The sequence below is a fragment of the Salvia splendens genome, chromosome 2 (assembly GCF_004379255.2).
Source record: "Salvia splendens isolate huo1 chromosome 2, SspV2, whole genome shotgun sequence".
NCBI classification, from domain to species: Eukaryota; Viridiplantae; Streptophyta; class Magnoliopsida; order Lamiales; family Lamiaceae; genus Salvia; species Salvia splendens.
Genome location: NC_056033.1, coordinates 42,376,423 through 42,403,378, shown reverse-complemented (window position 1 = coordinate 42,403,378; position 26,956 = coordinate 42,376,423). Strand labels below are relative to the sequence as shown.

The following is a 26,956-nucleotide window of genomic DNA, read 5'->3' as shown; positions in this document are numbered from 1 at the left end:
AAATTTTTACTATTCTTGATGGATTAACCTTTCTCCATAGGCTTCACTCTAATTAACATTCAATTATTATTCATCTTTAGTTCTTATGCATATAGAATTACCACCAGCCACCTAGGTACTGACATATTAACAATATAAAAAATACTAGTAGTACAGTACTAGTAGTATTTTTTAGCTCCTACTGTGTAATACTCCCTCCGTCCCGGATTACTTGCACTTATTTCTTTTATGGGAGTCCCAAGTTATCAGCACTTTTTTCATTTTTAGTAAAAATTATCACCTACAGCCTCAATTGTTGACTTTGCTATACACTCATTCCTTAATCTCCGTGCCGAAAAGAAAATGTGCGAGTAGTCCGGGACGGAGGTAGTATTTTTTTGGGCTATTTCTATAAATATACTCGTTCAACAAAATTAAGTGGGAAACATATGCAGAGGTTGCTGCAGGGAGAAGTAAAATGTGAAGTTGCCATAAATTTTGTGTGATACTCCCTCCGTCCCGCACTACTTGCACTTATTTCCTTTCTGGGCGTCCCAAGTTATTTGCACTCTTTCCATTTTTAGTAACAATTTATACCTACAGCCGTAATTGTTGACTTTGTCTATCACTCATTCCTTAATCTCCGTGCCCAAAAGGAAAGGTGCGAGTAGTGCGGGACGGAGGGAGTATGACATAGGTCGGTTGGAATTTACCAAAAGGATAGACAAATAGAATTGGAGCGATGTTCTCCGATGGAGACATGGATGGGAGAAAGGGAACAGTAGCAGCGAGCAGATGGTGATGTAAAAAGAATGAAGGGTGCTCAAATAGAGTCCATCAAATCTCTCTCTTCAATATCTAAAACTTTATTGAGTCAATTACTTAATTCCAGACTTCAGAATTATTTATGTGCACATCGCACGCCTGCAGATGAAACTCTCAATTTTTTTTTAAACAAGAAGACAACTATCAGAACGCAGAATAATGTCTCCAACACTGAATAGTGAATACTCATTTGAATTTCATGCAATTAATGAGATGAACGAAACAAAATTCACTTCTTAATTACATTGATTAGCAGCAGACATAATAATAAACCACTCCCATTTATTTAATCGTACGGCTAGTATTTGAAGTTGACGAAGAGAGACAGTTAACTGACATTTTCCTGATATAAAACTGAGCGCAAAATGACAAAATTAATCTAAACAAAATTAATCTAACGCCCGTTAACCAGGGGACTAATAACGGCCGTCTCTTTGCACGGGCTCGGCGGCAGGCTTCCGTTACTCTTCCCCGACGCAACGAGGCGTTGCACAAACCCTTCGATCCTCCCGCCGTTAGTCACCGTCAGTAACTGCTTCCCGCCAAACGGCAGCGACTCCACCGCTCTCTCCGCCAGCACGTCCTCCGCCGTGATCGAGACGCCGTTAGCCTGCAAAAACATAACGCCGTGTGTAAAAATTAACACCAAAAACGCAACGGCCGTTACTGATTTGACGGAGGGGGATGAGATTTTTCACCTGAACTCTGACGTAATCGTTAGGGTTCCAGCAGAAGGCGTTCCCCACCATCTGATCGACGGTTTCGGAGACGCCGTCGAGGACAATGCCGACGACCGCCGCCGTGGAGCAATCGCCGCTGCGGCTGAGCTTCACCGGAGAAGAACTGCTCAATTGTCCGTTACCGATGGAGAGGACTAACAGATCATCGACTCCGGTCACCGACGGGAAATCACGCTTGTTGTGGAGGACGTGAGTGACGGCGGCGGCGGTAGGGTTGTTCATCACCAATCCGCCGTCCACCGCCAGGCAGGAGGTCTTTCCGTCGCGAGACGACAGCCTGTACGGCTTGAACATCGACGGCGTCGCCGACGTGGCGCGGATCACCTTCGCCAGCTCGAAATCGAAGCTCGGCGACTCAGAGGCGTCGGCGCGGGAGAAGACGAACGGCGCCGAGCTCATCAGATCGAAGCAAGGCACGAGGAGAGGCTTGCACGTGTCCTTGAGCGTCAAAACCTTGCCGTCGACGCGGCGGAAGGCCGCCTGCAGCACGGCGTCCATGCTTCCACCGGAAAATCTCATCCTCCGCCGGAATCCAGCCAGCTTCTTCGGTTTGAACAGCTTCGCCTGATTGGCGGTCAAAAACGTCACCGCATCTCTGGCGGAGAAGAGCGGACGGCCGGAACCGTCGTCGGCGACGAGCATCGCGGCGAGGAGAGCGCCGATTCCAGTGCCGACGACAATATCGAAGAAATCAGCGATCCGTGCGTTGAAATCGCCGGTTTTCTCGTGGATCTGGTCCTCGAGGTGGAGCAGAGCGGCGCAGGCGACAATGCCGGTGGTTCCGCCGCCGTCAATGCTGAGCACACGCGTCTTCTTGCCCTCGCAGTGGTGCAGCCACTTCTGCTCCAGCTTGGAGAAGATCTCGAGCGTAACTTTGCTGAGCTCCATCACAGATTTGCAGAGGAAATCTGCGCCGCTCCAATCAGAATAAAAGCTGCGGCAGCAAATAATGAATGTCCTGTGTAAAATGGAGGCGATATGGATTGGCTGTTGTTGGTAGTGGTAGGAGTTTATAGGGAGTAGAGTAGGGGAAAACTAGTGAGAGAAAATCCGTGAAAAAAGGAATAGATCACGCTTAACTACTGATCGCCATTAATGGAGGTGAGCTGAGCTAAGATGAGAACTGTACTACTCCTCATAAATAATCGCACACACTCAGCGGGTAACTGCGCATTCCGATTTACTGTGAGGTTACTTGACAGACTGATCGTGCCAATATATATATATATACACCCACCCACACACATATACATACTCCATATTATTATTATTATTATTATTATTATTATTATTATTGAAGAATGCGATGGTGGAGAGAGTAGTAGTACTCTACTTACGATGTGTTGCGCTGTATTTGATTTTTTGTTTTATTGAATTTATTACACGCGCTTTCCCTTAATTTATTTAAACCTTTACTAAAATTTAATTATATTATGATTAGTATTAATTAATTACTTAGACACATTAAACTACAATCTCTCATTTACTCTAGTACTAATAGCTAAAGAAGTTATATACTTATATATATATAGACGAGTATAAACACCTATTTTTATTCTTATATGAATGATTTTATTGGAAATTTTGACGAGGTCAAGTCCATCTTACTTTTGCTTCCTCTGTAGTAGCATCACATTTGGATTTTGAATTGATACATGGTCATTGCATGAGTTTTAAAAATTTTCATTTAATGTATACTTTAAACTTGATCCCGTATCAAGTTAATCATCATTCCTTTAATATTATATGCACTTCGATAAGACAAATAGACAATCCAGACTACTACAAATCACACAACAATTTAATTTTATTTTTCCATACATTTTTAATTATAATCCAGTTTCATCTTTTAAAATACACTCTTTTAATATTTAATGAGAATATCTTTAAAAATCAAGTCTTATAAAAAATTTAAAAACAAAAAGATTTTTATAATTAAAAATTACGTTGCAGGCTAGCGTGCTGCAACACAAGATCTGGATGCACCGAACTCTTGCCCAAGCACGGCCCGAGACATCCCAGTTGCGGAATATTAAAGAGTTGAACTCAATCTTAAATATAAATGATATGGAATATTTTTCTTTTATAGTGATCAAGAAATCATTTCCAATTAAGTCAGTAATAAAAATAAAATTAATGTCACCTAAATATCGGACTTCAATTTGCAATAATGTATATACTACAAATTTCAAATAGATTGAGATAAGAAATAAGCTGAGAAAATTGGATGACCTATCCCAAAATGTTGCTTTATTTCAACATGTTTCCATTCGATTGCTTGCCGTTTATTTTATTATGCCTTTACTTCTCAGAGTTTGGTAAATGTAAAGTTGAAAAACTTGAAAAAACAACAATCAAATTTGCCACTGAATGCAACCCTCATGCAAAAATATGATGAAATGTAATTGTAACACTTCTATTATTCTATAGTGTCTTCATACAGATAAAAGCGACAAAAATGTTAATCTTAATCACCACTTTTATCTGACGTTTGTTTTTCATACACGTCGTTACGATTGCCATATTTACTTGTGACAAAAACCTCATCTAATGACAAACATGTACTCCTTCTCTGCCGTTAGAAATCTCATTTGTTTTTGGCACAGTTTATAAGAAATGTAAAGAAAAGTAGATTAGAAAAGATAGTGGAATGAGAGACCCATTTTTTATAATGAGGGGAATGAGTTAGTGAAAAGTAAGGTATACCTATTATAGTAAAAGTGAATCGAAACTCCGAATAGCGAATAGAGGGAGTACTAATAAACAAAAATAGTTCATACGAATGATACTCATATAAGATACATATTTAAAATCCAAACAAGTGCGATTAAGTTGTAAATCAAATAAAAATGTATTCACATAATGCACAACTACCACTAGCCCTTTAAATCTAAGTTATCAATCGTGCATTATTGTACCTATAAAAATCAACTACACATTGTAAAATAAATTTGATCACATTCGCTCCTTAATTTTAATCCAGATTCACTTTAATTGTTTTAAAATCGAATCGGAACGACTGATTCGGTCTTAAAGAGGCATATTATTATGTCCATTTTTGGACTGAAAAATCACTCACCATTAAGAGTGAAATAATTGATTATTGGACACATGTTTTGAGTTCATAATTTTGAATTTGTTCATATGTTTAAAATAGTAACAGTAGATACTTTTTTGTTTAAGATTCAAAGCTTATACTTCTACATATACTCCCTCCGTCCCGCACTACTCGCACTTATTTCCTTTTTGGACGTCCTAAGTTACTTGCACTCTTTCTATTTTTAGTAAAAATTTTCACCTACAACCGTCATTTTTGACTTTCCTATACACTCATTCCTTAATCTCCGTGCCGAAAAGGAAACGTGCGAGTAGTGCGGGACGGAGGGAGTATCTTTTTGTTAGAGTGTCCACTATAATACCGGCGCGGCTATAGCCCAGGCGGGGGCGGTCTATAGTGCGTAGGACGTCCGCCCCGCGGCGGATGAAAATAACGGAGCGGATGGGCATTCGGCGAGAAATGTGCGAGGACGCCCCGGTCGGCCATCGTCGCGCCTATAGGCGCGCCTAGCGCCCCCTTCCGATTTTTTTTTCAAAAATTAACCCTATAAATACTACTCCTCCACCACTCATTTTACGCCCTTTTCACACACTCTCAATTCATTCACTATCTACACTTTCACTCTCAACAAATGCATTTTGTATTTTGTTTTAAATGTTCGTTGTATAATTTTACCGTTTCCAATACAAAGAATATTCGGTCTCAATTACCTCGTTTTATAATTATTTAAATTCCGATGATTTTAAAACTAAAGGAAAAAATTAAAATGAAAATTGATTATAAAATTTCGGGGTTATTGGAAGTGTCCGCCTATAATGGCGGAAACATTTTTTTTAGGCGCGGACAAAAAAAATGGGATTGTGGAAAAAAAGGGGCGGGGCTATTGGGGACGTCCGCCCTACATTGGACACTCTTAATCATTCAATATTTCCTTTTACATAATATAAAATTAATTATATTACTATAGTATTTCAGCTCAACCAATTCGTTAAGTGGTTAAAATCCTAAATTTATAGCTTCGTCAATTCGATTATCAAATCAATTTTTAAAACATAAGATATGTTTTTTTTTTTGGAGTTGCAAGTAAAAGAATTGGCTCATTTTGTGGATGAGTGATACATGGTTCTTATCCACAAGTGTGAAAAAACAACTTACTCATCGAATCATTTCATCGAACACTCTCATGGCGACGACGTTCTCGTCTGTATCTCACCTACGCTCCGCCTTCTACGCCTCCATTGCTCCCAAAACTCGCCCCTCACTTCCAGGTCACGCTCCTCTTTCACTTCTTCCTCTTCGGTAACTCGCGGTTAAGGTTGAATTTGGCTGCAGATTTAAAAAATGTGCGTTCATGGAGTGCCTCGGCTAATTACGTCGACGTTAAGCTTCACGCGGCGGCGAGGGCAGTTTCTGCGAAGCACGCAGTAGCGAAGAGGTAATAACTTGAATACGTTGATTTTTTCAGTTTTTTAATGGATGAAAATTTCATGAATGATAGAATGGGAGTGAGGTGTGCAACTCTCGAGGAAATAGAAGAGGAGAAGTCGATGATTGAGGAAGATGTTGTAAGTTATTTTATGCAAGAATTCGTGACCTAAATTTTTTTAGTATCAAATCATTTTTGTTCGGCTATCAGCTAAGAATGCGGTTCGTTATTTCTATATCAGAGAGAAAGGATGGAGAAGACTATTGATAATGTTAGGGCAAGTTTCAATTCGATTAGGACGGGAAGGGCTAATCCAGCTATACTGGACAAAATTGAGGTAGAATTCGATGTGTTATTGATTGATGCAGAGCATTATATCCGCTATACGACGCTTATTTTGTGAAATCTTAGTCAATTTTTCTGTGCAATAGAAAGTTTTTTAATTATTTGAAGATTTGTCCTGCTCAATGTATGTAGTTCATGATAAGATCTAGCACTTTGGTGTGAATGTATTAGTCCATCTATGATCATATTTGAACGCCATTATCCGAATATATGAATTTGCTTAATGAGCACCAGTTGAGTAATGAGAATCAGCCCATGTGTATATGTAATACTGTAATAACTTTATCAGAGCTTGATAAGTGAGTGTTATGAGATGATGCTTGATTTGTGATGGATCCGCGAATTTCTGATGTTAGTAAATGCTGGTAGAGAATGAAAATTACGACACAAAGAATTTACGTGGTTCGATTTACTGAGGTAAATCTACGTCCACGGGAAGAAGGGAGGGCAAGATTGTATTGCTTGATCTGGGAGTACAGCTTACAACACAGACTTGCTATATGGTATTTTATCTCTAGAGAGCTTAACCCTTTTCTATCTGATCTAAGTTCTATTTATACATTGAACTAAGGTCGTGGTTTGCAGCCCCACTAACAAGATCGTGGGTGAGCAATAACTGCTCAATAACTGCTTCGTACCACTAAATAGATCGTGGGTATAGCGGAGGTCGTGGAGGCCTTTCATGAGTCCACTAACTCCTAGTTCGGTCGAATGCTGAGACCGAACTGCTGGACTTTACCGATCAGCTCTTGCCGATCTGAGAGGAGAGCTTGACTGGTCGGCTTTTACCGAGCTGTAGGCTGAGTCCGAACTCTTTGGTCGTGCCGAACTCTTTGGTGCCGAACAGATACTCTTTCTTGGGCTCTGGGCTGATGGGCCGTCACTATTATTGGGCTTGCCATTAGGGTTTAGTTCGTACCCCATCACTACCCCCCCCGAAAAGCGAAGTGAATCACTTCGGCGAGGTGAGTCACTTCGGCATTCTGGATAATGGTAAGGGGGAGGCTGACGTCAGGGGACGTGCCTTGCGCGTGCCTGCATTAAATGCGACAGTAAAATCCGGCCGTTGAATCCTGAAAAGGTGGGATTCGAAACGGCGCAACGATCTCGAAATCTTTCCCGAATCTGATAAATATGCTCCTTTTTCCTCATTTGAACACCTTTGCTGTTGCGTCTTCTATACTCTCTCTTTCTCGAGAAATTTTCTTCCGCTTTCACGAGCTTCTTCAGACTTTCTTCACCTTCAAAAAGTAAGAAAAATGTCTTCTTCTTCTTCTTCGGAGTCGGGTAGCGTTAGGAGAGGCGGTAAGGGGTCTTCTGGCCGGAAAGAGTCCGGGGAGAAGACCGTAGAGTATTTCCCTAGTATTTTGAGTAAGGATACTGTGATGTCCCTACCCGAAAAATACTTTTTTCCTGGGGGGAAGGCGGTGGTACCTGACGGTGATCATAGGGCTGACTCCCCGCCGGAGGGTTACGCCACCGTGTACGAGGCCTGCTTAGAATGCGGGCTTCGTTTCCCCCTCCCTTCTGCCTTTATAGATTTACTAGATTTTTTTCAGCTTCCTTTAGGCCAGGTGACTCCGAACTCTTGGAGGCACTTGTCGGCCTTTGCTGCCGAACTCCGTAGGTTAGGAAGGGATTTGTCTTTGAAGGCGATCCTTAAATTCTTTCAATTTAAGAGGAAGGGGTCTTGGTTTTACTTGATCCCTGTACAGCCCTTTAGGGCCTTTTGTAAAACGAAGTGGCCGAAGTGGCAAAACCGCTTCTTCTACTATGATAGGACCGCGGCTCCTAGTTTTCCCTGGAGAGGGCCGAAGTCCGTTATCCGTCACCCTCGGCCTGAACCGTTGGACGAGCTCGATGGCGAGCTCAACAAGATTCCCATAGTTATGAAACAATACACGGAGTCTGAGCTCGTCAAGGGCGACGTCGTGTTCGACATCTCGTCTTCGGACGAAGAGGCCGAGGGTGAGGATTTCTCTTTATCTTTATGCTCTACTGCTTTAGCGAAGAAAACTAACCTTGCTTTCTTGCTTTTTGGCAGTGTACATGCTGAATAAGGCTATCCGAAAGTCCTCCGAGCTTGTGGAGCCGGAGAGGCAGAGAGCCCCTCGCTCGGCGTCTGAAGCCGAGAAGGATCCGAAGAGGCAAAAAACCTCTTCTTCGGATCCGAAAGAGCCGGAGTCGTATTCGGCTAAAGGGAAGGGGAAATTTCATGAGTCCCCAAGAGTGCCGGGGAAAGACCTGGTCATCTCCGAGGTGGTTGCAGACATCCCGGAGTACGTCCCTGAGCCTTTTCAATGGCCGACGAATTTTGTGGAGGTAAGCTTTCTGACTTGGCTTCTTTTCCACATTTTTTGATGGCCATTCTGTTGAGTTTTTTCCTTGTTCATCTTCAGAGAGCCAAGCTCGTCTCCGTGGAGCTCTCCAAAGCATCCCACGACTACGAGGAGATGCAGAAGGAGTTGCATCTTGCTCGTAGTCTGGCCGAACAGGCTGAGGCCAAATTTGAGAGGGCCCGAGCTGCTAGGATATCGGCTCAGGATGAAGCCCGGTCAGCCAAAAACCAGCTCATCATCCTGCAAGAGCAGACGAAGCACCGGGAGGCTCAGAAGGAGGCTGCCGCCGTGGCTGCCCAGGGGGAGGCTCTCCGTGTTTACACGGAGAAACTCTTTTTGAGCAGCCAGTTCTCGGCCTTTGTCGGTAGTCTGGTAAGGCTAATTACCGATAAGGGCGAGCAGGGGGCCGACGTCGTGCTGCCTCTGTACAGCCGAGAGATAGCAGCTCGGCTTCAGAATCTGCCGCTCCTTGAGGAGCTCGCTTCATCCTCGGTCCTGCTTTCTGCAGACCGAGTCCGGAGTTGTCGAGCTGATCGGGACGAGAACCTGGAGGCTATCTTTGCCTCCGTGGGACCCGTTTCACCCGCTTCGACTTACAACGGAGAGGGTGAGGCCGAGCCGCTGGAGCCGGAGGCCGAAGTCGAGCGGGCCGGGCATCCGGAGAAGGAAGCCGATCAGGAGGCGGAGGCGAGGCCGGCAGGACGCGAGGCCGAGGCTGAGGTAGCTCAGGAGAAAGAAGCTGAACCAGAGCGAGGAGCCGGAGACGAAGCTGGCGGAGTATGATTTCGTCTCCCTTCTCTTACTCTGGTTTCTTCCTTGTAAAATGGCCTTGAAGCCCTCCTAGTGTAAAAAATTTTCCTTGTGAATGAAAAATTCTCTACACTTGTCTTCGTATAGCTTTTCGTACTCGCCTTTACTCCTGTTGTATTTTACTATCTGCTCGGTACAGCTGCCGAACTAATATAGTTACTTTGTACTCAAGGAGATGGAGATACTTCACTGGAAACGGCTGTACTCTTCGGCTTTAGACGAAGCTGAGAAAAGAGCTATAGCCGATCAGACGAAGAATGACGAGCTTCTGGCTCGTTTAGTGAAGCTGGAGGCCGATAATAAGGACTTAGAGTCCGATAAGAAGGATCTGGAGGCCGAGCTGAATACGACCATTGCTGAGAGGACTGCGTACGAGGATTACATCCGTGTGCGCGGGGGAGTGACCATATCAGATGTTCAGAGTCGAGTTGACGAACTGTGGGAGGAATATCATGTACTCCGGAGGAACAATGCGCTGGAGAGCTCGGCTTGCCAACAAGTTGTGAAATCATTGCGGCGCTGGGCTTCTCGGTACAACATTGTTCTTTTTCGGCGCCCCTCCATAGAAAGATTCCTTCGGCATGTCGTGCCAGCAGATGCTCGCACTCCAGATCAAGCCTCTGGTTCCCTTGTTCAAAATCCTACTTCCAGTCAACAACGAACTCCGGAACAGCCGGAAACGTCAAGACGAGAACGGGCTCAGGAGCAACCGGAATCGTCAAGACAGGGACGGACTGAAATTCGCCGAGGAGTTGTGACTATGAGCGAGCAAGATCAGCAGATGATTATTGCAGAGACTCTTCATCGCCGAGGTGTTAGGACTTCTCGGGCTCGGGGAAGAGGCGTTGGGTCGAGGATAGCATCTCGCCGACCTGCTTATTCTTCATCTGCTCGGAACAACCGAACTCGGCTTCCAGAGGATTTTGCAGATAGGTGGCTTAACTTCAGCAACCCTGGACAGTAGAATAGTCCTTTGTAATAGCGTAACGCCATTTTGTAGGGTAGCTGAGTTGTATGCCGAACAAGATTTGAAAAATGAAATTTTGTTTTCGCTTCTAACACTGTATTTACAGCTTAGCGAAAAAATTTCATCGTACTTGTCCTCGGTCTTATGAAGTAAACTTCTTTGACCGGACTCGTCTTTGGTCTGATGAAATAAACATCTTTGACCGGACTCGTCTTTGGTCTGATGAAATAAACATCTTTGACCGGACTCGTCTTTGGTCTGATGAAATAAACATCTTTGACCGGACTCGTCTTTGGTCTGATGAAATAAACATCTTTGACCGGACTCGTCTTTGGTCTGATGAAATAAACATCTTTGACCAGACTTGGTTTGTGTTCTAATTTGGCGATTTTTGTCGCCGGGATCGAACTTTCCCTTGTCCTAATTCGGCGAGTTTTATCGCGTGGATCGGACTTTCCCAGTTAACCGAAGTGGTCTTATGCAGTAAACCTCTTTGACTAGACATGGTCGTCCCCGGTCTTATGAGGTAAACTTCTTTGACCGAACTTGGTCGTCCTAATTCGGCGAGGTTTATCGCGTGGATCGGACTTTCCCTTATTGCAGTTCGTTTCAGACGAAGTGCTTGTTAAGCTGAATTGCGGTCTTGTATCCTCCTTGGAAGCTTGGACTCACAATCGTTGGCTTATTGCAGTTCGTTTCAGACGGACTGCTTGTTAAGCTGACTTGTGGTCTTATATCCTCCTTAGAAGCTTGGACTCACAATAGTCTTTAATAATCGATCTAAAAAGGGGATCAGTCTTTAAAGAACGATATACCTTGGTACCATTTGTAAGAGACGACAAGCACATAGAGACAAAACACATAGGGAAAAAATGAAAAAGACGAAAGAAAAAAACTTTAAACTTTTTATAAAACGACAAGTAAAAGGTACAAGTAAAAAACAAACAAATAAAAACATGTACCCCTATGACCGAACTAGACACAAGACAGACTGACCGGACTTTGTCTCTTACAAGTGGAACTTCTTGAGGTTGGAGACGTGCCATGTTCGGGGTACTTGTTCTCCTGACATGTGAGTCAATTTATAAGACCCTTTGCCGAGGACTTCTGACACCCGATATGGACCCTCCCATGTGGGTTCGAGTTTGCCCAGCTTTTCTGCTCGGCTTACTTCGTTGTTTCTCAAGACGAGATCTCCCACTTGAAATTGAAGCTTTTTCACCCTTTGGTTATAATACCGGGCTACTTGCTCCTTATACTTGGCTGCTTTTATGCACGCCAATTCTCTTCTTTCTTCGGCGAGATCTAGTTCTGCTCTCAGTCCGTCGTCATTCATTTCTGAGGAGAAAGTTAGAGTTCGGGGACTGGGTACGCCGATCTCCACCGGAATTACGGCTTCAGTGCCGTACACCAGACTATACGGAGTTTCACCGTTGGAGGTTTTGGGCGTAGTTCGGTAGGACCATAGGACTTGAGGGAGATTTTCTACCCATTGTCCTTTGGCTTGTTCTAACCGAGCTTTTAACCCTTTCACCAGAATCCGGTTCGTTACTTCCGTTTGTCCGTTTGCTTGGGGATGGGAGACCGAAGTGAACCGCTGTTGAATGTTCAGCTCTTGGCACCAATTCTTGAACGTCTTGTCGGTGAACTGAGTCCCATTATCCGAGATGAGGATGTGGGGTATGCCAAATCGGCACACTATGTTCTTCCAGACGAAGTCCAAGGCCTTTGAGCTCGTTATCGTAGCTAATGGTTCAGCTTCCACCCACTTCGTGAAGTAGTCCACGGCAACGATAAGGAATTTCATTTGCCGAGGAGCTTGAGGAAGTGGTCCCACTATGTCTATGCCCCATTGCATGAAAGGCCAAGGGCTTTGCATAGTGTATAGATCGGTCTGCGGCATCCTTGGGACATTTGCATGAATTTGGCACTTCGTACACTTCTTGACGAGCTGCACTGCCTCTTGTACCATGGTTGGCCAATAATATCCCCATCTCAGAACTTTTTTAGCTAAAGCTCTGGCTCCGATGTGGCTACCGCACGATCCTTCATGAACTTCTCTGAGGATGTAGTCCGTCTCTTCTGGTCCTACGCACCGCAATAACGGCTGGAGGTAAGACTTTCTAAAGAGGACTCCTTCATGAAGTTCGTACCGAAGTGCTCGGCACGTGATCTTCCGAGCTTCTCTCTTATCCTCGGGCAATTGTCCTTGATCCAGATACTGCAAGATCGGCGTCATCCAGTTCGGCGAGCTAGATACTGAATGTACCTCGGCTTCATCAATGCTTCGATGCATTAATTCTTCCGCCTTTGAGCTCGGATCTGAGGCCAACTTACTTAAGGTATCTGCTCGGCTATTTTCCGCTCTGGGAATGCGGATTATCCGAAAATAGGAGAAACTTCGGCTGATGCTTTGCGCTTTGTCCAAATACTTCTTCATTCTCTCGTCACGAGCTTCACTTGTACCCAACATGTGATTTACTATGACTTGTGAATCACAATGGACTTTGAGAGATTTGACGAGCAGACTTTGCGCTAACTGGAGTCCGGCCAGGAGGGCTTCGTACTCGGCTTCATTATTAGTAGTGGGGAATAGGAACCGAAGTGAGTAGGTTACCTCGTGTCCGTCGGGAGCGACAAATAAAATACCAGCTCCACTTCCCATCTTGTTTGAAGCTCCATCTACGAATCCGCTCCAGCAGTCCGGCGGCTCTACTTCGGATTCCAAGGGCTGTGCTAGTTCGGCATTGGCAGAATTCTTCTGTTCGGCAATAACAGGAATTGCTTGATCGAACTTTGCTTCTGCAAGAAAATCTGCCAAGGCTTGTCCCTTGATGGCTTTCCGAGGTAGATATTCAATTGTGTGCTCTCCCAACTCTATAGCCCACTTGGCGATTCTGCCTGATGCTTCTGGTTTGGTCAACACTTGCCGAAGTGGCAGATCAGTTAAGACGCATACCTTGTGAGCATAGAAGTATGGCCGCAGTCTCCTTGCCGCATTTACTAATGCCAGAGCAATCTTTTCCAGAGGTTGATACCTGGTTTCTGGACCTCTTAATGCTCGGCTTGTAAAATAGATGGGAAGCTGCTTTAGGCCTTCTTCTCGTACAAGCACCGCGCTGATGGTTTGATCCGATGCCGCTAAGTATAAGAATATTACTTCGGCTTCGGTTGGAGCAGAGAGAATAGGAAGCTCGGCTAGATAACTTTTGAGCTCGTCAAAGGCCTTTTTCTGCTCGGCTCCCCACTCGAACTTTGGTGCCTTTTTCAACACCTTGAAGAACGGCAGTTGCTTTTCGGCTGCTTGGGAAAGGAATCGATTCAGTGCGGCTAGACATCCGGTTAGCCTTTGCACGTCATGTATGGACTTCGGCATTGCCATGTTCTGAACGACTTGAACTTTTGAGGGGTTTGCCTTGAGTCCGTCCTTTGAAACCCAACAACCCAGAAATTTTCCCGAATCTACCAAAAAGGTACACTTTTGGGGATTAAGTTTGAGGTTGGCTTTCTTGAGCACGTCGAGAGTGGACTTGAGGTTGTGCTCGTACTCCGAGGTGCTTTTGCTTTTGACGACTATATCGTCAACATACACTTCGACCTCCTTTCCAATCAGGTGCCGAAAAAGCTTGTCTACCATCCTTTGATAAGTGGCTCCGGCATTCTTTAAACCGAATGGCATCTTTTTATAAGCGAAAATGCCGAAATCAGTAATGAAGGCCGTTTTTGAAGCGTCAATCTCATCCATTAAAACTTGATGGTATCCTTTGTACAGACCAAGAAAACAAAAAATTTCAAAGCCTATCAAAGCTTCTACTTTTTTATCTATGTTCGGAAGGGGATAGCAATCTTTGGGACAGTGCTTATTTAGATCGGTGAAATCTATGCACATCCGCCATCCTCCTTCCTTTTTCTTGATCATGACAGGATTGGCCACCCACGAAGGATACTTCACTTCGAATAACACATCCGCCTTCAATAATTGACGGACTTCGTCATGGATGACTTGACTTCGTTCTGCCGCAAAGAGTCTTTGCTTCTGTTTTATCGGCCGGACTGAAGGATCAATATTTAACCGATGAGTGATTACCTCGGGGGGCACTCCGGTCATGTCCAACGGAGACCATGCAAAGACGTCTTTATACTCCTTGAGGAGCTGGATGGTTTTTTCCCGAAGTAGGGGCGTTCCCGCGAAGCCGATCTTAACCGTTCTGGATGGATCGTCTTCGTACAGCTGAACTGTCATCGAGTTCGGCTCCGGTATGACTTCGGTCATCGCCTCTGACTCCGGCTGCTGTGATTGCTATGCTTGGTGGTGCCGATCTGACTGCTCGGCACTTCTAAGCGCAATTTGCAGACATTCCTTTGCTCTCTTTTGGTCACCTCGGATGACCGCTATCCCTCCTTTAGTAGGGATCTTGATGGTGAGGTGATAGGTGGAGCAAACGGCCCGAACTGTGTTGAGCCAGTCTCTTCCCAGGATGACGTTGTACGGGGACCGAGCTTTCACCACGAAAAACTCAATCATCGTACTGGAGCTAGTAGGCGCTTTCCCCACCGTGATCGGAAGGCTGATAATACCTTCAGGGCGGGTGTCCTCCTGGGTGAAGCTCTTCAGGGGAAGCGGAGCCGGACTGAGCCGAGCTGGGTCCACTTCTAGTTTGTCGAAGCACTCTTTAAAAAGAATGCTAACCGACGCTCCTGTATCCACAAACACCCTGTGGATCAGTTTGTTTGCCACTCCGGCTTGGATGACAATGGCGTCTTGGTGAGGAGAGATGGCCGGGACGGGATCAGCAGCCGAGAACGTAATCACTTCGTCCTGCTTCAGCCTTTTATGCGTTGGCTCCTCTCGATTGGAGCCTCTGCGTTCTGACTTTAGGGACGACTTGGTCTTCCCGGCAGGGAGCGCGTCAATAGTCTGGATTACTCCATCATATTGCGGCTCGTCATCGTCTTCGGGATCCGGCTGCCTTTTCGGATCCTGAGGAGCGCAGTTCGCACCACTCTGCTTTTTATTCTTCTTTGGCTGCTTACTTCGGTATTTTTTCAATGTCCCTGCCTTCACAAGAACATCGATACCTGCAGCCAAGTTTCTGCACTCCTCAGTATCGTGACCGTGGTCTTGATGGTAGGAGCAGTAGTTATCCTGTGGTCGGCGCGCGGCTGATTTCGTCATCCGCTTTGGCTTTTCGAATAGGTCAGAGTGCAGTTCGAAAATTTCCGCTCTCGGCTTGTTCAGCGGTACGAACTGAGCGGGCGGCTTCTCGGGATTGAGACGAGGTCCCAATCTGTCTTGCACCGGAGCCCTTTGAATTCTTTCAAATGGAGTCCGGCGAGGATGCCCCTGATCGCTATGATCGGGCTTCCTTCTGTCTCCTCGGGTCGATGAGCTGTCTAACGACCGTTTGCGACGGTCTGCCTCATCGGCCCGGGAGTACTGGTCCGCAATGTCCCACATTTCCTGAGCTGTCTGCGGACCGCACTCAACGAGCTTCCTGTAGAGAGCTCCGGGCAGGATCCCATTTTGGAATGCCGAGATGACAAGCAGATCGTTGAGATCGTCTACTTGCAGGCATTCATTGTGGAATCTTGTCATAAAGTCGCTGATTTTTTCGTCGCGACCTTGACGAATGGAAAGCAGCTGAGCCGAAGTGATTCGGGCTTCCGCTTTCTGAAAGAACCTCCTGTGGAAGGCATCCATTAGATCTCGGTAAGATCTGATGCTGCCCTGGGGGAGGCTATCGAACCACCTTCTCGCGTTCCCGATGAGCAGCTCGGGAAACAGCTTGCACATGTGGACCTCGTTGAGACCCTGGTTCGCCATGTTATATTGATAGCGCCCCAAGAAATCGTGAGGATCCACGAGCCCGTCGTAAGTCATCGACGGAGTTCGGTAGTTCTGTGGTAGGGGAGTTCGGGTGATGTCGTCCGAGAACGGAGTCTTCAGTGCTCCGTACACGGCGAATCCGATATCTCGTCGGTATGGAGGAGATTGAGTTCTCCTGTGATTCCGGTACCGAGGAGGAGCTGGAATATGTGGGGGACGGGGATTCTTTCTCCTGGGAGATGCGACACTACTGCGGTAGTGACTTTCTTGTGCGGAGGGGGAAGGAGAATCCGTCGTTTTCGTCTCCGGCTGCTTTTGGCTTCTTCGCAGGAAGGTTAAGAATTCCTCCTGCTTCGCCTCCAAAAACTGCTTGACAGCCTCATTCAAATCGGGCTGCTGGGAAGACTCAGTGGGACGATTTTTGGAGCGGCTTGTTCCTTCGCCATGAGAACTGGTGGTGGATTTATCCCTAGGCTGTTTTCCAGACCTGTGGGATGGATTGGCTTCCTCCTGGTTCTCACGGGCAGGAATACGGGTACTCTGCGATCTGGTATGCATTTTTTGAGTGGAAAAAATGGATCAAAAATTCGCTTTATCACAAATTTTGTTCTCTGTTTCCCACAGACGGCGCCAGTGATGGATCCGCGAATTTCTGATGTTAGTAAATGCTGGTAGAGAATGAAAATTACGACACAAAGAATTTACGTGGTTCGATTTACTGAGGTAAATCTACGTCCACGGGAAGAAGGGAGGGCAAGATTGTATTGCTTGATCTGGGAGTACAGCTTACAACACAGACTTGCTATATGGTATTTTATCTCTAGAGAGCTTAACCCTTTTCTATCTGATCTAAGTTCTATTTATACATTGAACTAAGGTCGTGGTTTGCAGCCCCACTAACAAGATCGTGGGTGAGCAATAACTGCTCAATAACTGCTTCGTACCACTAAATAGATCGTGGGTATAGCGGAGGTCGTGGAGGCCTTTCATGAGTCCACTAACTCCTAGTTCGGTCGAATGCTGAGACCGAACTGCTGGACTTTACCGATCAGCTCTTGCCGATCTGAGAGGAGAGCTTGACTGGTCGGCTTTTACCGAGCTGTAGGCTGAGTCCGAACTCTTTGGTCGTGCCGAACTCTTTGGTGCCGAACAGATACTCTTTCTTGGGCTCTGGGCTGATGGGCCGTCACTATTATTGGGCTTGCCATTAGGGTTTAGTTCGTACCCCATCAATTTGAATGGTTGAATTATGTATTGTGTTCTTGTTGAGTTGCCTTGTCTTGGAAATGACTGCATATCATGTTTTCATTGCTTTTCCAGGTAGAGTATTATGGAACACCGGTTGTTTTGAAGAGCATAGCTCAGATTAGTACTCCAGATGCAAGTTCCATATTGGTGCAACCCTACGACAAATCCAGGTACCTACAGATTAAAACGGAAAGAGTATGTAATTAGTCGTTTATGAATGATGTTCGAGGTGACTGGCTTAGGGACTGTGTTTAATCGCCAAGCAACAGTTGAGCATTTTTTAATACATTTTTTGAATTTTTGAACACTTTTGCTGTTGCTGGCAGAATAATAATGAACTGAGTTTAGTTTTATAGTTCCATTAAAATAATCTGATGTCAAGATATGAAGATTATCTTTGCCAAATTTGCTTGCTTCAACTGGCCACATATGATACATCTCTTGCGTAATCTATGACATTTGGTTTGCCTTTTTATTTTCAGCTTGAAGTCTATAGAGAAAGCAATTGTCAATTCCGACCTTGGGATGACTCCAAACAATGATGGAGATGTTATTAGCATCAGACAGGAGAAAGGTTTTGTAATTGAGTTTTTGACCACTCGGCAAACTAAAGAGAGCTCGTTTCTGAACTTCCTTTTGCTATGTGCTTACTGTCTGTTTATCAGGATGGTTTCCGGAATTGGAAGTGAATTTTCGTATCCAATTTGCCTGTGAACATCGACTTGAAAATACAACTCACTTAGGATCCTTTTCTCTTTTTGCAGGAGTTGTCAAAGGTTGTGGCTAAGCAGGCTGAAGAAGGCAAGGTAAGCTATGGCGATACACACAAATAAATTTACGCTAAGTCGCTCCAATGGAAGCTGTCTAAATAGTCACATTAAGTCATCTTGTTTGTAGGTTGCCATAAGGAATATCAGAAGAGATGCCATCAAATCTTATGAAAAGCTTGAGAAGGTCTCTTTAAAATCAACTTGTATCTCTCTCTCATCCCCTCCCTCCTTCCGTACAGTCATGATTTTGTAATCGGTAACACTCTTACAGGAGAAGAAGCTCTCAGAGGATAATGTGAAGGACCTATCTGCTGATTTGCAGGTACGTATTTAAGTTCATTATTACTGTTAACTGCTAGAGACTCATCATTCATTGTCTTCAGCCTGTTACATTGCTACACAACCCCAGTTGAGCATTGTCGTATTTATAAAGAAACACAAATATTTGGGTATCTCTATCAACAAATTGCGATAAAGAGAAGAGTTCTGATTATTGCTGCTCGCCTTTATTTAACTTACAAATATTAATTCCCCGTTCTTATCTTTGTATTGTATCCAAGTATGTTAATGCAACCGGCTTCCTCAATTTCCATTCACGACTTTTTTGACAATTTTCCATATCCATTTGCAGAAAGTGACAGATGAGTACATGAAGAAGATCGAGTCCATCTTCAAACAGAAAGAGAAGGTATATGTCCTTGCATAATTTCTTTTCTGTTTGTAAGTATGAAAATATGGAAATACAGATGAGTACACTAGGAGGTCGGGAGCTGTCACCCATTGCCACAGGGTAGAACGAAAATGCATTCGTATAGTAGCATCTATTCTCCCCTGTAAGACGAGGTTGCCATGCTCTTGTAGACAGTCTAATACATGCTTTCACGCTATCAATTCGATCATATCAATAGTAAATTTGGAAGCTTCTTTTATGTTATGGATTCAACCATTTCAACTCCATCACCGTTGTCGTCTTTTAGGAGCTGCTGCAAGTATGAAGGCCTCCCTGCAACGTGTAAATGAGATTCGCAGCTGTAACGAAATTTTGAGAAGCTCCTTTCACTTGGTTTTGGTGGCTAGAAAAATATGGTATATGCTGCCTACTTCAATACTTGTTCCTATTAATAGAATTTCTTGAATTGTTTACATTTTTGTGTCAAGGCTTCTTATATTTAGTTGACATATGTTCATTTGGTGTGTGCTTATTTATCAAGTTTTTCAACTTGGCTGTGAATTATGTGATTCCATTCCAGATTTGTGTTGTTATCTTATGATAAAGCTAAATTTGAATTTGGAAATTTTCAATAACGAATATACCAAAATATGACCTCAAATTAGTACTAGTACTAGTACTAGTTAATTATTTAGGAGTACTATATATAATAGGGGTATTCAATGTTGACGATGACGAGCACAAATAAATATACTGATCCGGTGGGGTAGGTGTACACTCTTTTATTAAATTTAAAAATGACATTTATTTATTTTACTTAATTTTTGGAGTAGAAAGATACTAGGACAGATCAATTGATTTTGCAATGAAATCAATACCATAAACGGGGAACAGGTGGAACTTGAAAAATGTGAATTAAACAACAATTTATGTCTAAAAATAAATAAAGACTTCTTTTTACTAGGGTAATTTACAGATTTTATAACCAAACTATTAGTAGCTTATTTTGATTCTGCAGCAAATTAAGATTCAGCATTGACAAAAGCTTTATCAACTAATATACCGTCACATTTTAAGTACGTATGATATATTAAATTGAATAATTTTTTTTTTATTGAATTAGAGCTTATATTAAGAATGAATGAAATAAAAAAGAGAACAAAAAGTTAAGGCCATCCACTACGCGGCGCACCACCGTCCCGCGTTCCGTCGCGGAGAGACGAAACACTCACGCGACGCGTTGCAGCACACCGGCCCATCCCGCGCCCGTCACGATCACGTCCCGCGACCCGTCCCTGCGAGACAAGAGACGGGTTGTCTTGCCACGCGCTATGGCGACGTGGCGCGCCCCTGCGCCATGTGTGACGCCCACTCGCCGGCCCGCGAGTCGGATTTGTCACGCTGACGCAATAATTCATTTTTTTAATGAATTTTTTTAAAAAATATTTTTTATTTATAAAAATTGATTTTTGTATTTAAAAATAATTTTTACAAATAAATGAATACAAGAAATTTGTAATAACCCATATATATTTGATGGGCTTGCGAATTTATGAATCCATACATCCTTGAATGTTTTATATTCCACTTTCGATGTGGGACAAACTCAATGTTTTGATGTTCCACTTTCGATGTGGGACAAACTCATTCTTGGTTGTTTCTCTTTTATAGAGACATCCTTGAATGTTTTATGTTCCACTTTTGATGTGGGACAAACTCATTTTTGGTTGTATATCTTTTATAGAGACATCCTTGAATGTTTTATGTTTCACTTTCGATGTGGGACAAACTTATTCTTGGTTGTTTATCTTTTATATAGACATCATTGAATGTTTTATGTTCCACTTTCGATGTGGGATTTTAATTATTTCTTTTTCTATTTTTTTAAATTATGTCATTTTTACTTTTTTAGGATTTTAATTATGTCTTTTTCTATTTTTTTGAATTTTAAGTTGTAATGTTATTTTAATTTTAATGAAGTGTGTTTTTTTATTTGAATTTGTTGGAAAAAAAAAATAAAAAAATGAAATTGAATGAATAGTAATTTAAGGGACGGTTAAGCGACGGAGGGTTGCAGGTTCCATCCCTTAGTTAAGTGATGGAGTAAAAAAGTACAGTGTGACCTATAAATAGTGTTTTAAGGGACGATTAAGGGACGATATAGTGACAGCTTTGTGGATTACCTAAAAAACTGATAAATGAGATAGAAGAGAGTATAATAAACAAAACTATAGAAATACGATGTCATTCGATACTTATAAAATGACCTTGTTTTGGTCGACAAAACAATATCACCTTAGTAATAAAGTCATGTCAGCATCAAAATTATTTATAAATTAATAGGAAAGTTAATTAGCTGATGAAATACAAATAGTAATAAATGAGCAACGTGCCAGTGTGAGGCTAGGGAACAGATCCAAAAAAAAAAATAAAAATCGTGACATCCTCAAGGACGTCCATCGTGGCACCGCAATGACGGACGTTCCGGAAAGCCGCGGATGTGTGACGTCCGCAGCCGACTTCCGCGTCAGCCCCTCCCTCAAAAGGCTGACGTCTCAAGCGGATGTCCGGCACGCCGGTCCGACGTCCGGCCGGATATCCTCTATCATGGATGCTTTGTAATAATCAGGAAAGCGACAGTTGTGCCATGTTGGCATCGGATGATCGTGGCCGTTAGATGAAGAGTTGATCGGACGGCTATCTGATGTTTAGAGGGCGAGGGAGAAATCGATGCCGTCCACACCGTCTCATGAGTAGGTTTCGCGTGAGTTAAAAATAACAAGAAGCTTCACATTAGAGAGAGAGAGAGAGAGAGAGAGAGAGAGAGAGATTTTCAACGAATTCAGTTTCGTTTTTGTGTAAATCTCGGAGTGTGCTTGCAGTTTTCCGGAATTTCATTTCTTCTGATTCTGCTCATTCCGCCGGCGCCAATGGTGGAAATCCGGTGAATTGGAGGAGATTTTTGCAGTTAATGGAGAGGAATAGAGATACACGAAGAGCGACTGTCTCCGCAGCTAACGGTTTGCCGAGAAGACGGCAAAGGATCACTACTCTCAGAGATTCAATCGGTGAGAAAAAAAAATTCTAGAGATTCGATGATTATTTTTTTATTTTGGTTTTTATTTATGTGTTTTTGCTATCCTTGTTTTCCGAAATTTGCAGACAAGGATAGGCAGATGAAATCGCAGGAAACCGTGAGCTTAGGAGATCGAGAGGAGAAGGAGCTGGAACGAGAGTTTCGGAAGAGAAGAAGAATCGATAGGACTGCGGCGCAGCAGAGAAGCGAGAGTACGGACTCGTGTGAAGAGGAAGAGGAGATGAGGATTCATCAGCATAATCAATTCTCGTCGAATAATCGCCGAGGTCTCCGTGCACACCGCTCATCGCCGGTTCTTATAGCCGCCGGAGACGAAATATTGGGGGTTCCTGTTCCCCGAAGAGCTCGCTCTGGTAAATGTTTGGAATAAGTGGAATAATAATTATCTTCTTTTTTTATATGTTGTTGATTGCCTTTGTTAGTTTTAATTTTTTATTTTGCATAGCTTCGGGGAAGAGATTGCAAGAGTTTTCCAATTCAGGCAGTGGCGGCTTTGGTGATGACTCTATGAAAAAGATGGTTAGTTACTTAGTTTGGTTCTCGGATTTTTTTTAATATGCGTTTTGATGCGACGGCGAATTGACGTGGAAATTACTTGGCAGAAATATTCGGAGCGAAGAAATCCGATTTCAAATCCCAAGCAGAGCCAAGATGATATCGAGATTGAGGTTGCTGAAGCTCTGTTCGATCTGATGAAACAATCCCAATCCAAATCTTCGCAAAGACAAGAAAGCGTTGATAGAGATAGATTAATTTCAGCTGGCGACGGTAAATTTTCAGTGATTTCTATTTAATTATTTTAAAGTTCTGTTTCGTAACAGTAGAATTGGTGGAATACAGAGTTAAAGATATCAAAAGCTGATGGTGGCAAAGACGAGAATCACGCCTTTTCAGTTCAAAATGAGCCAACAATAAAATCGAATGCTGGAGCAGATTTGGGTGACTCGTTGAAACAGCTAAAGAGAGAAGGAAGGGCTGAGAAAGAGAGGTTTCCGGATGATGGTTTTGCGAATAGAGTTAAAGTGGGGTCTCCAAAAGAAAGCGAGTCGCCATCATCTGCTAAAGTAAATGCTTGTGAAATTCAGGATGCGACAGTTACAAAAGCGTGAGCATCCCTAATTTTTCCTTAATTATAGTGGACTAATACTTTATTTCAGCCGAGTTTCTCTATCTCCTCCACCTCTTCTAACGGCATTTATGTATCAGGCATTATGACGCAGTTATTGTGGAGACTAAGAAGGAAACTAAGCTGGAGATTGATTTGATGGTGAGTACCTTAAATGAAGTGGTCTCTGTTTTTTGGGCTGTGATTCTCAAATTCTAATGGCATGTGTGGACTGAGCCTGCTGTTATGGATCAAGCTGTTCGAAAGGCTGGCTGATCTTTTTAATGTTAATAATTCGGGAAAGAACTTCTTTTATGTGTATGTAAATTGACTGGAGTTTTTGTACTTGTAAATCCGATTCAGAAGAGTGAGGTTGCTGCAAAGGACGGTTGCTTGGCGGTTGCATCAGGAATGCAGGGAGAGAAGATTGGGATTGTTAATAGCGATCAACAATCAAATCTTGATGTTGAGAAGCATACCCCTCAGCAGCAAGCTAGGAAGGAGAATAAAAATCAATGTAATTCATATTGAATTTGGAGTATTTAAGGTTTCAAGAATTTGAATGCATAAAATTTACTTGTATATTACTATTGTTGCAGCACCAACTTCCTTGTTGCCTTTCCCTATTGGTATGAGTAGCTGGCCTGGTGTTCTTCCTCATCCAGGGTGTGTAACGTAGAATCTTGTTTCTTCCTTCTTTTTAATTGCTGCAGGCATTGCTGAATTGTTTTCATATGCAGATTTATGCTGCCTCTGCAAGCTATGCCTATAAATGGAATCACGAAATCTTCATTGGTAATGCAGGTACTTCACACGATGAATTTGAAAGCAATGCTCATCTTATTTACTTCAGTTTGATTATTTGACTGTCATAGTGGTTTTGAATATGTGCAGCCCCCTCAATTTAAATTCTCCCAGCCTCGACCAAAGAGATGCGCCATCCATCAATACCTCGCGCAAAGCATCCATTTCCACCAGGAGCTCGTCAAGAAGTCTCTATCAACTGGTCCCATTGCTTTGTGTGGAAGCAAGTCACCGAGCATAAAATTTACATCACCAGCCCAACACTTCATCCCCGGAAGCCCATTTCTGGGAGAGTTTCAAGGGGGGCAGAATTTAGCAACTAGTTCCGTTGGAAATGGAAAAGATAAGAGCTCTGATGCTGCTGTGGCTTTAAATACCACAAGCAGTAAGTCCTCACATCAAGCCTCCGCTTCTAGTTTCTTGGTAAAGCTTGTTCCCTGAATCCCTGTTTGTCATTTCGGGCTCTTAACAATTAAAATGCTAAATTTAGTTTGTTTTCTTGATGATTGTAGCATGGCCACGGTTTTCTATTGCCGTTTGGTAACCATCAAACAACAATGATGGCACCAACTAATTCTTCTGGATCTCCTCAATCTGCAACCTCAGCTGCAAATACTACTATGCTGTCTAATTCAGCTGGACGGCTTCCGGTCAACTTTCCTTTGCCTAATGCATCAACTTCTTCCCCATACATGGCCATACTACAGAACAATGGTTGCTCGATCCCTTTTTCAACAAACATTTCAATGCCTCCCCTTAAAGGAGGATCCCATTCAATGCCCTTCTTTAACCCCTCTTTGCACCCTTCCCCGGCATTCAATCAGCAGCCTTTCACCACATCTCATCATGCTTCATCCCAATCAGCTTCTCAAAATATGAACTTGTCATCTCATAGACAACCACAGTCCAGTGCTAAAACCAGTGAGAATAAACTCCCTTCTTCTGTATCTGCAAATCTGCAATCAGAGAAGCCGGCCCAGCCCTCCTACTCGTCCATCATGTCTGATGCTGAAATTAATTGGAAAAATGGTGCTTCGTTTGCTCCTAGCTTTGTATCTCACTCTGCAAAACCAAATAGTTCGCCACAACATGGTTCCAAGGGTAGAGTTGCATATGATTTCTCTTTCGGTTCAAATACTTCTGCAACCCCAGTGCTCAACTTTTCATCCACGGCGCACAGCTCTGGTATGTTCCAGATGCCTCCTGACATGTCTCTGAGTGGTATGCAGATGTTACACCAGAAGAATTTCCAGACCTCCGAAGGGAAGTCCGTAGCCAGTAGTGGTCAGTCTCTTAACTCCCCAAGATCTGATTACTCAGAGATATCAGCCCTCTCTACCATGGGACCTCCCAAGTTCGATGCTCGAAATATGAATATTCTTCCATCCTCCCTCGATGGTCGGCCACCATTTCAGACAACATCTGGTGTTCCTGTCCCAAATTTTCAGCAGCATCATAACATTCATGGATCTTTCCTCACTGGCGTACTCGCGAGCAGCAGCAGCCAAGTGTTAGATGCTCCTGAGATCCCTCAACGGAAATCATCTCAAGGCCAAACTCACATAACTTTTGGTAATGGTTCATTTCAAGGACATCAGTTTGTGATGCCAAGAAATACCTCTTCCGTGGCCTCACCACTACCCTCCCAAGAGGTGGATGGCCAGAAGTCGCCGTCCCCTGCTTGCAGACGGAATGTTCCATCGATTCTAAGCACGTGTCCCGGCAGTTTGCCGGAGCTCAAATACTGACAGTTTCTTCCACCCTGGTAAAATTCATTGCTTCTGCAATGATGTCGCTATAAATCAGGAGGAGGAGAAAGAAGAGAGATTTGAACAAGGTTGGTTGAAAATTTTGGAGGGTTGCAACTTTGATACTGTTTATTTTATCAGTTGGCTCCCTACCCTACTGATCCATTTGGTTTGCATGCAACACTAATGTGTTGTTTTTGTATAGACTAATATGTTACATATCATCAATGATATAGCCATACATATAAAATTCAATTTTTTCAATGATTATTTTGCTTGATTTTTGAATGGGAAAGTGGTATAATACAACTATATATTTAGTAAAAAAGAAAGTGGTTTTGGTTCATTTTTTTATTCTTGTATATTGAAATGTTGACATATTATATCTCTTCGTTAGTTGGTTGCTGTTTTGTTTTTAGAGAGTTAAGTTGATGAGGTGGCAAAACATCTATTAAATTAATGACTTGTCAACCTCAAAACGTTCTTTTATGTTTGAAGTTTTATCCCAAGTTGACTTATGGCATTTTTTCATTATTATTTTTGTTTAGACCATCCAAATTCCAATGTTAACTTACAATGAGCAGTATTTATTGAATATTTGGAGCCTAATAAGTTTTTTGAAATGAGATACTAGTAGTATATTTATGCACAGAAAATCTTAGTTGAAAAAAATAAACAATACATTACAAGTATGTGAAAGAATAGCAGAGGAATTGATATAGAAGATAAAGAGAGACTGCATATTTCCAGAAATAGTATATGCCACGTCCTTTAGTTTAAGAGCACATCTTTCCAGCTGTGAGTAAATGCCACGTCCTTGACGGAAGGATCTTCATTTTCACATTTAGAGCATCTCCAATCGCGGACGTCCGGTCGGACGTCCGCGACGGGCGACCGGGACGTCCGCCATTGTGGCGTCGAAGGTCGGATACGGACGTCCCGTGAGGACGTCGGGTGTCCTCGGACGTGCGGGCGACAGGCGGGCGGACGTCCGCCATTGTGGAGTGGGTCGGACGTCCGATAATTTTTTTTTTTTTAAACTCTAGTGGGAAGGGCGATGGGAAGGGCGGATTGTGCAGGGGATGTCCTAGTGACGTAGCAGTGGGATGGGAAGTCCTAGTGACGTGGCAGGAGCTGTTTTTGGGATGTCCTAGTTGATGTCCGAGTGGGACATCTGCCCACTGGAGATGCTCTTAGC

General features: G+C 43.4%; 2 protein-coding genes and 1 pseudogene across 2 annotated transcripts; 2 read left to right on the top strand and 1 right to left on the bottom strand.

The window, feature by feature from the left end:
• Positions 1-1,066: 1,066 nt before the first annotated feature.
• Positions 1,067-2,739, bottom strand: LOC121767321 (probable inactive patatin-like protein 9). The gene is made up of 2 exons (XM_042163570.1): positions 1,503-2,739; positions 1,067-1,414 (listed from the first exon to the last, which is right to left on the bottom strand). Exons 1-2 carry the CDS (start codon positions 2,430-2,432, stop codon positions 1,199-1,201), a joined length of 1,146 nt encoding a protein of 381 aa, XP_042019504.1. The 5' UTR covers positions 2,433-2,739; the 3' UTR covers positions 1,067-1,198.
• Positions 2,740-5,693: 2,954 nt separating this feature from the next.
• On the top strand, positions 5,694-19,553 carry LOC121767313 (annotated as a pseudogene).
• A 2,256-nt stretch (positions 19,554-21,809) lies between these two features.
• On the top strand, positions 21,810-26,046 carry LOC121792960 (protein TIME FOR COFFEE-like). Its single transcript, XM_042191108.1, has 11 exons — positions 21,810-22,072; positions 22,167-22,454; positions 22,547-22,620; positions 22,704-22,869; positions 22,942-23,206; positions 23,308-23,368; positions 23,570-23,723; positions 23,806-23,872; positions 23,947-24,010; positions 24,101-24,433; positions 24,523-26,046. Exons 1-11 carry the CDS (start codon positions 21,976-21,978, stop codon positions 25,756-25,758), a joined length of 2,805 nt encoding a protein of 934 aa, XP_042047042.1. The 5' UTR covers positions 21,810-21,975; the 3' UTR covers positions 25,759-26,046.
• The last annotated feature ends 910 nt before the right edge of the window (positions 26,047-26,956 follow it).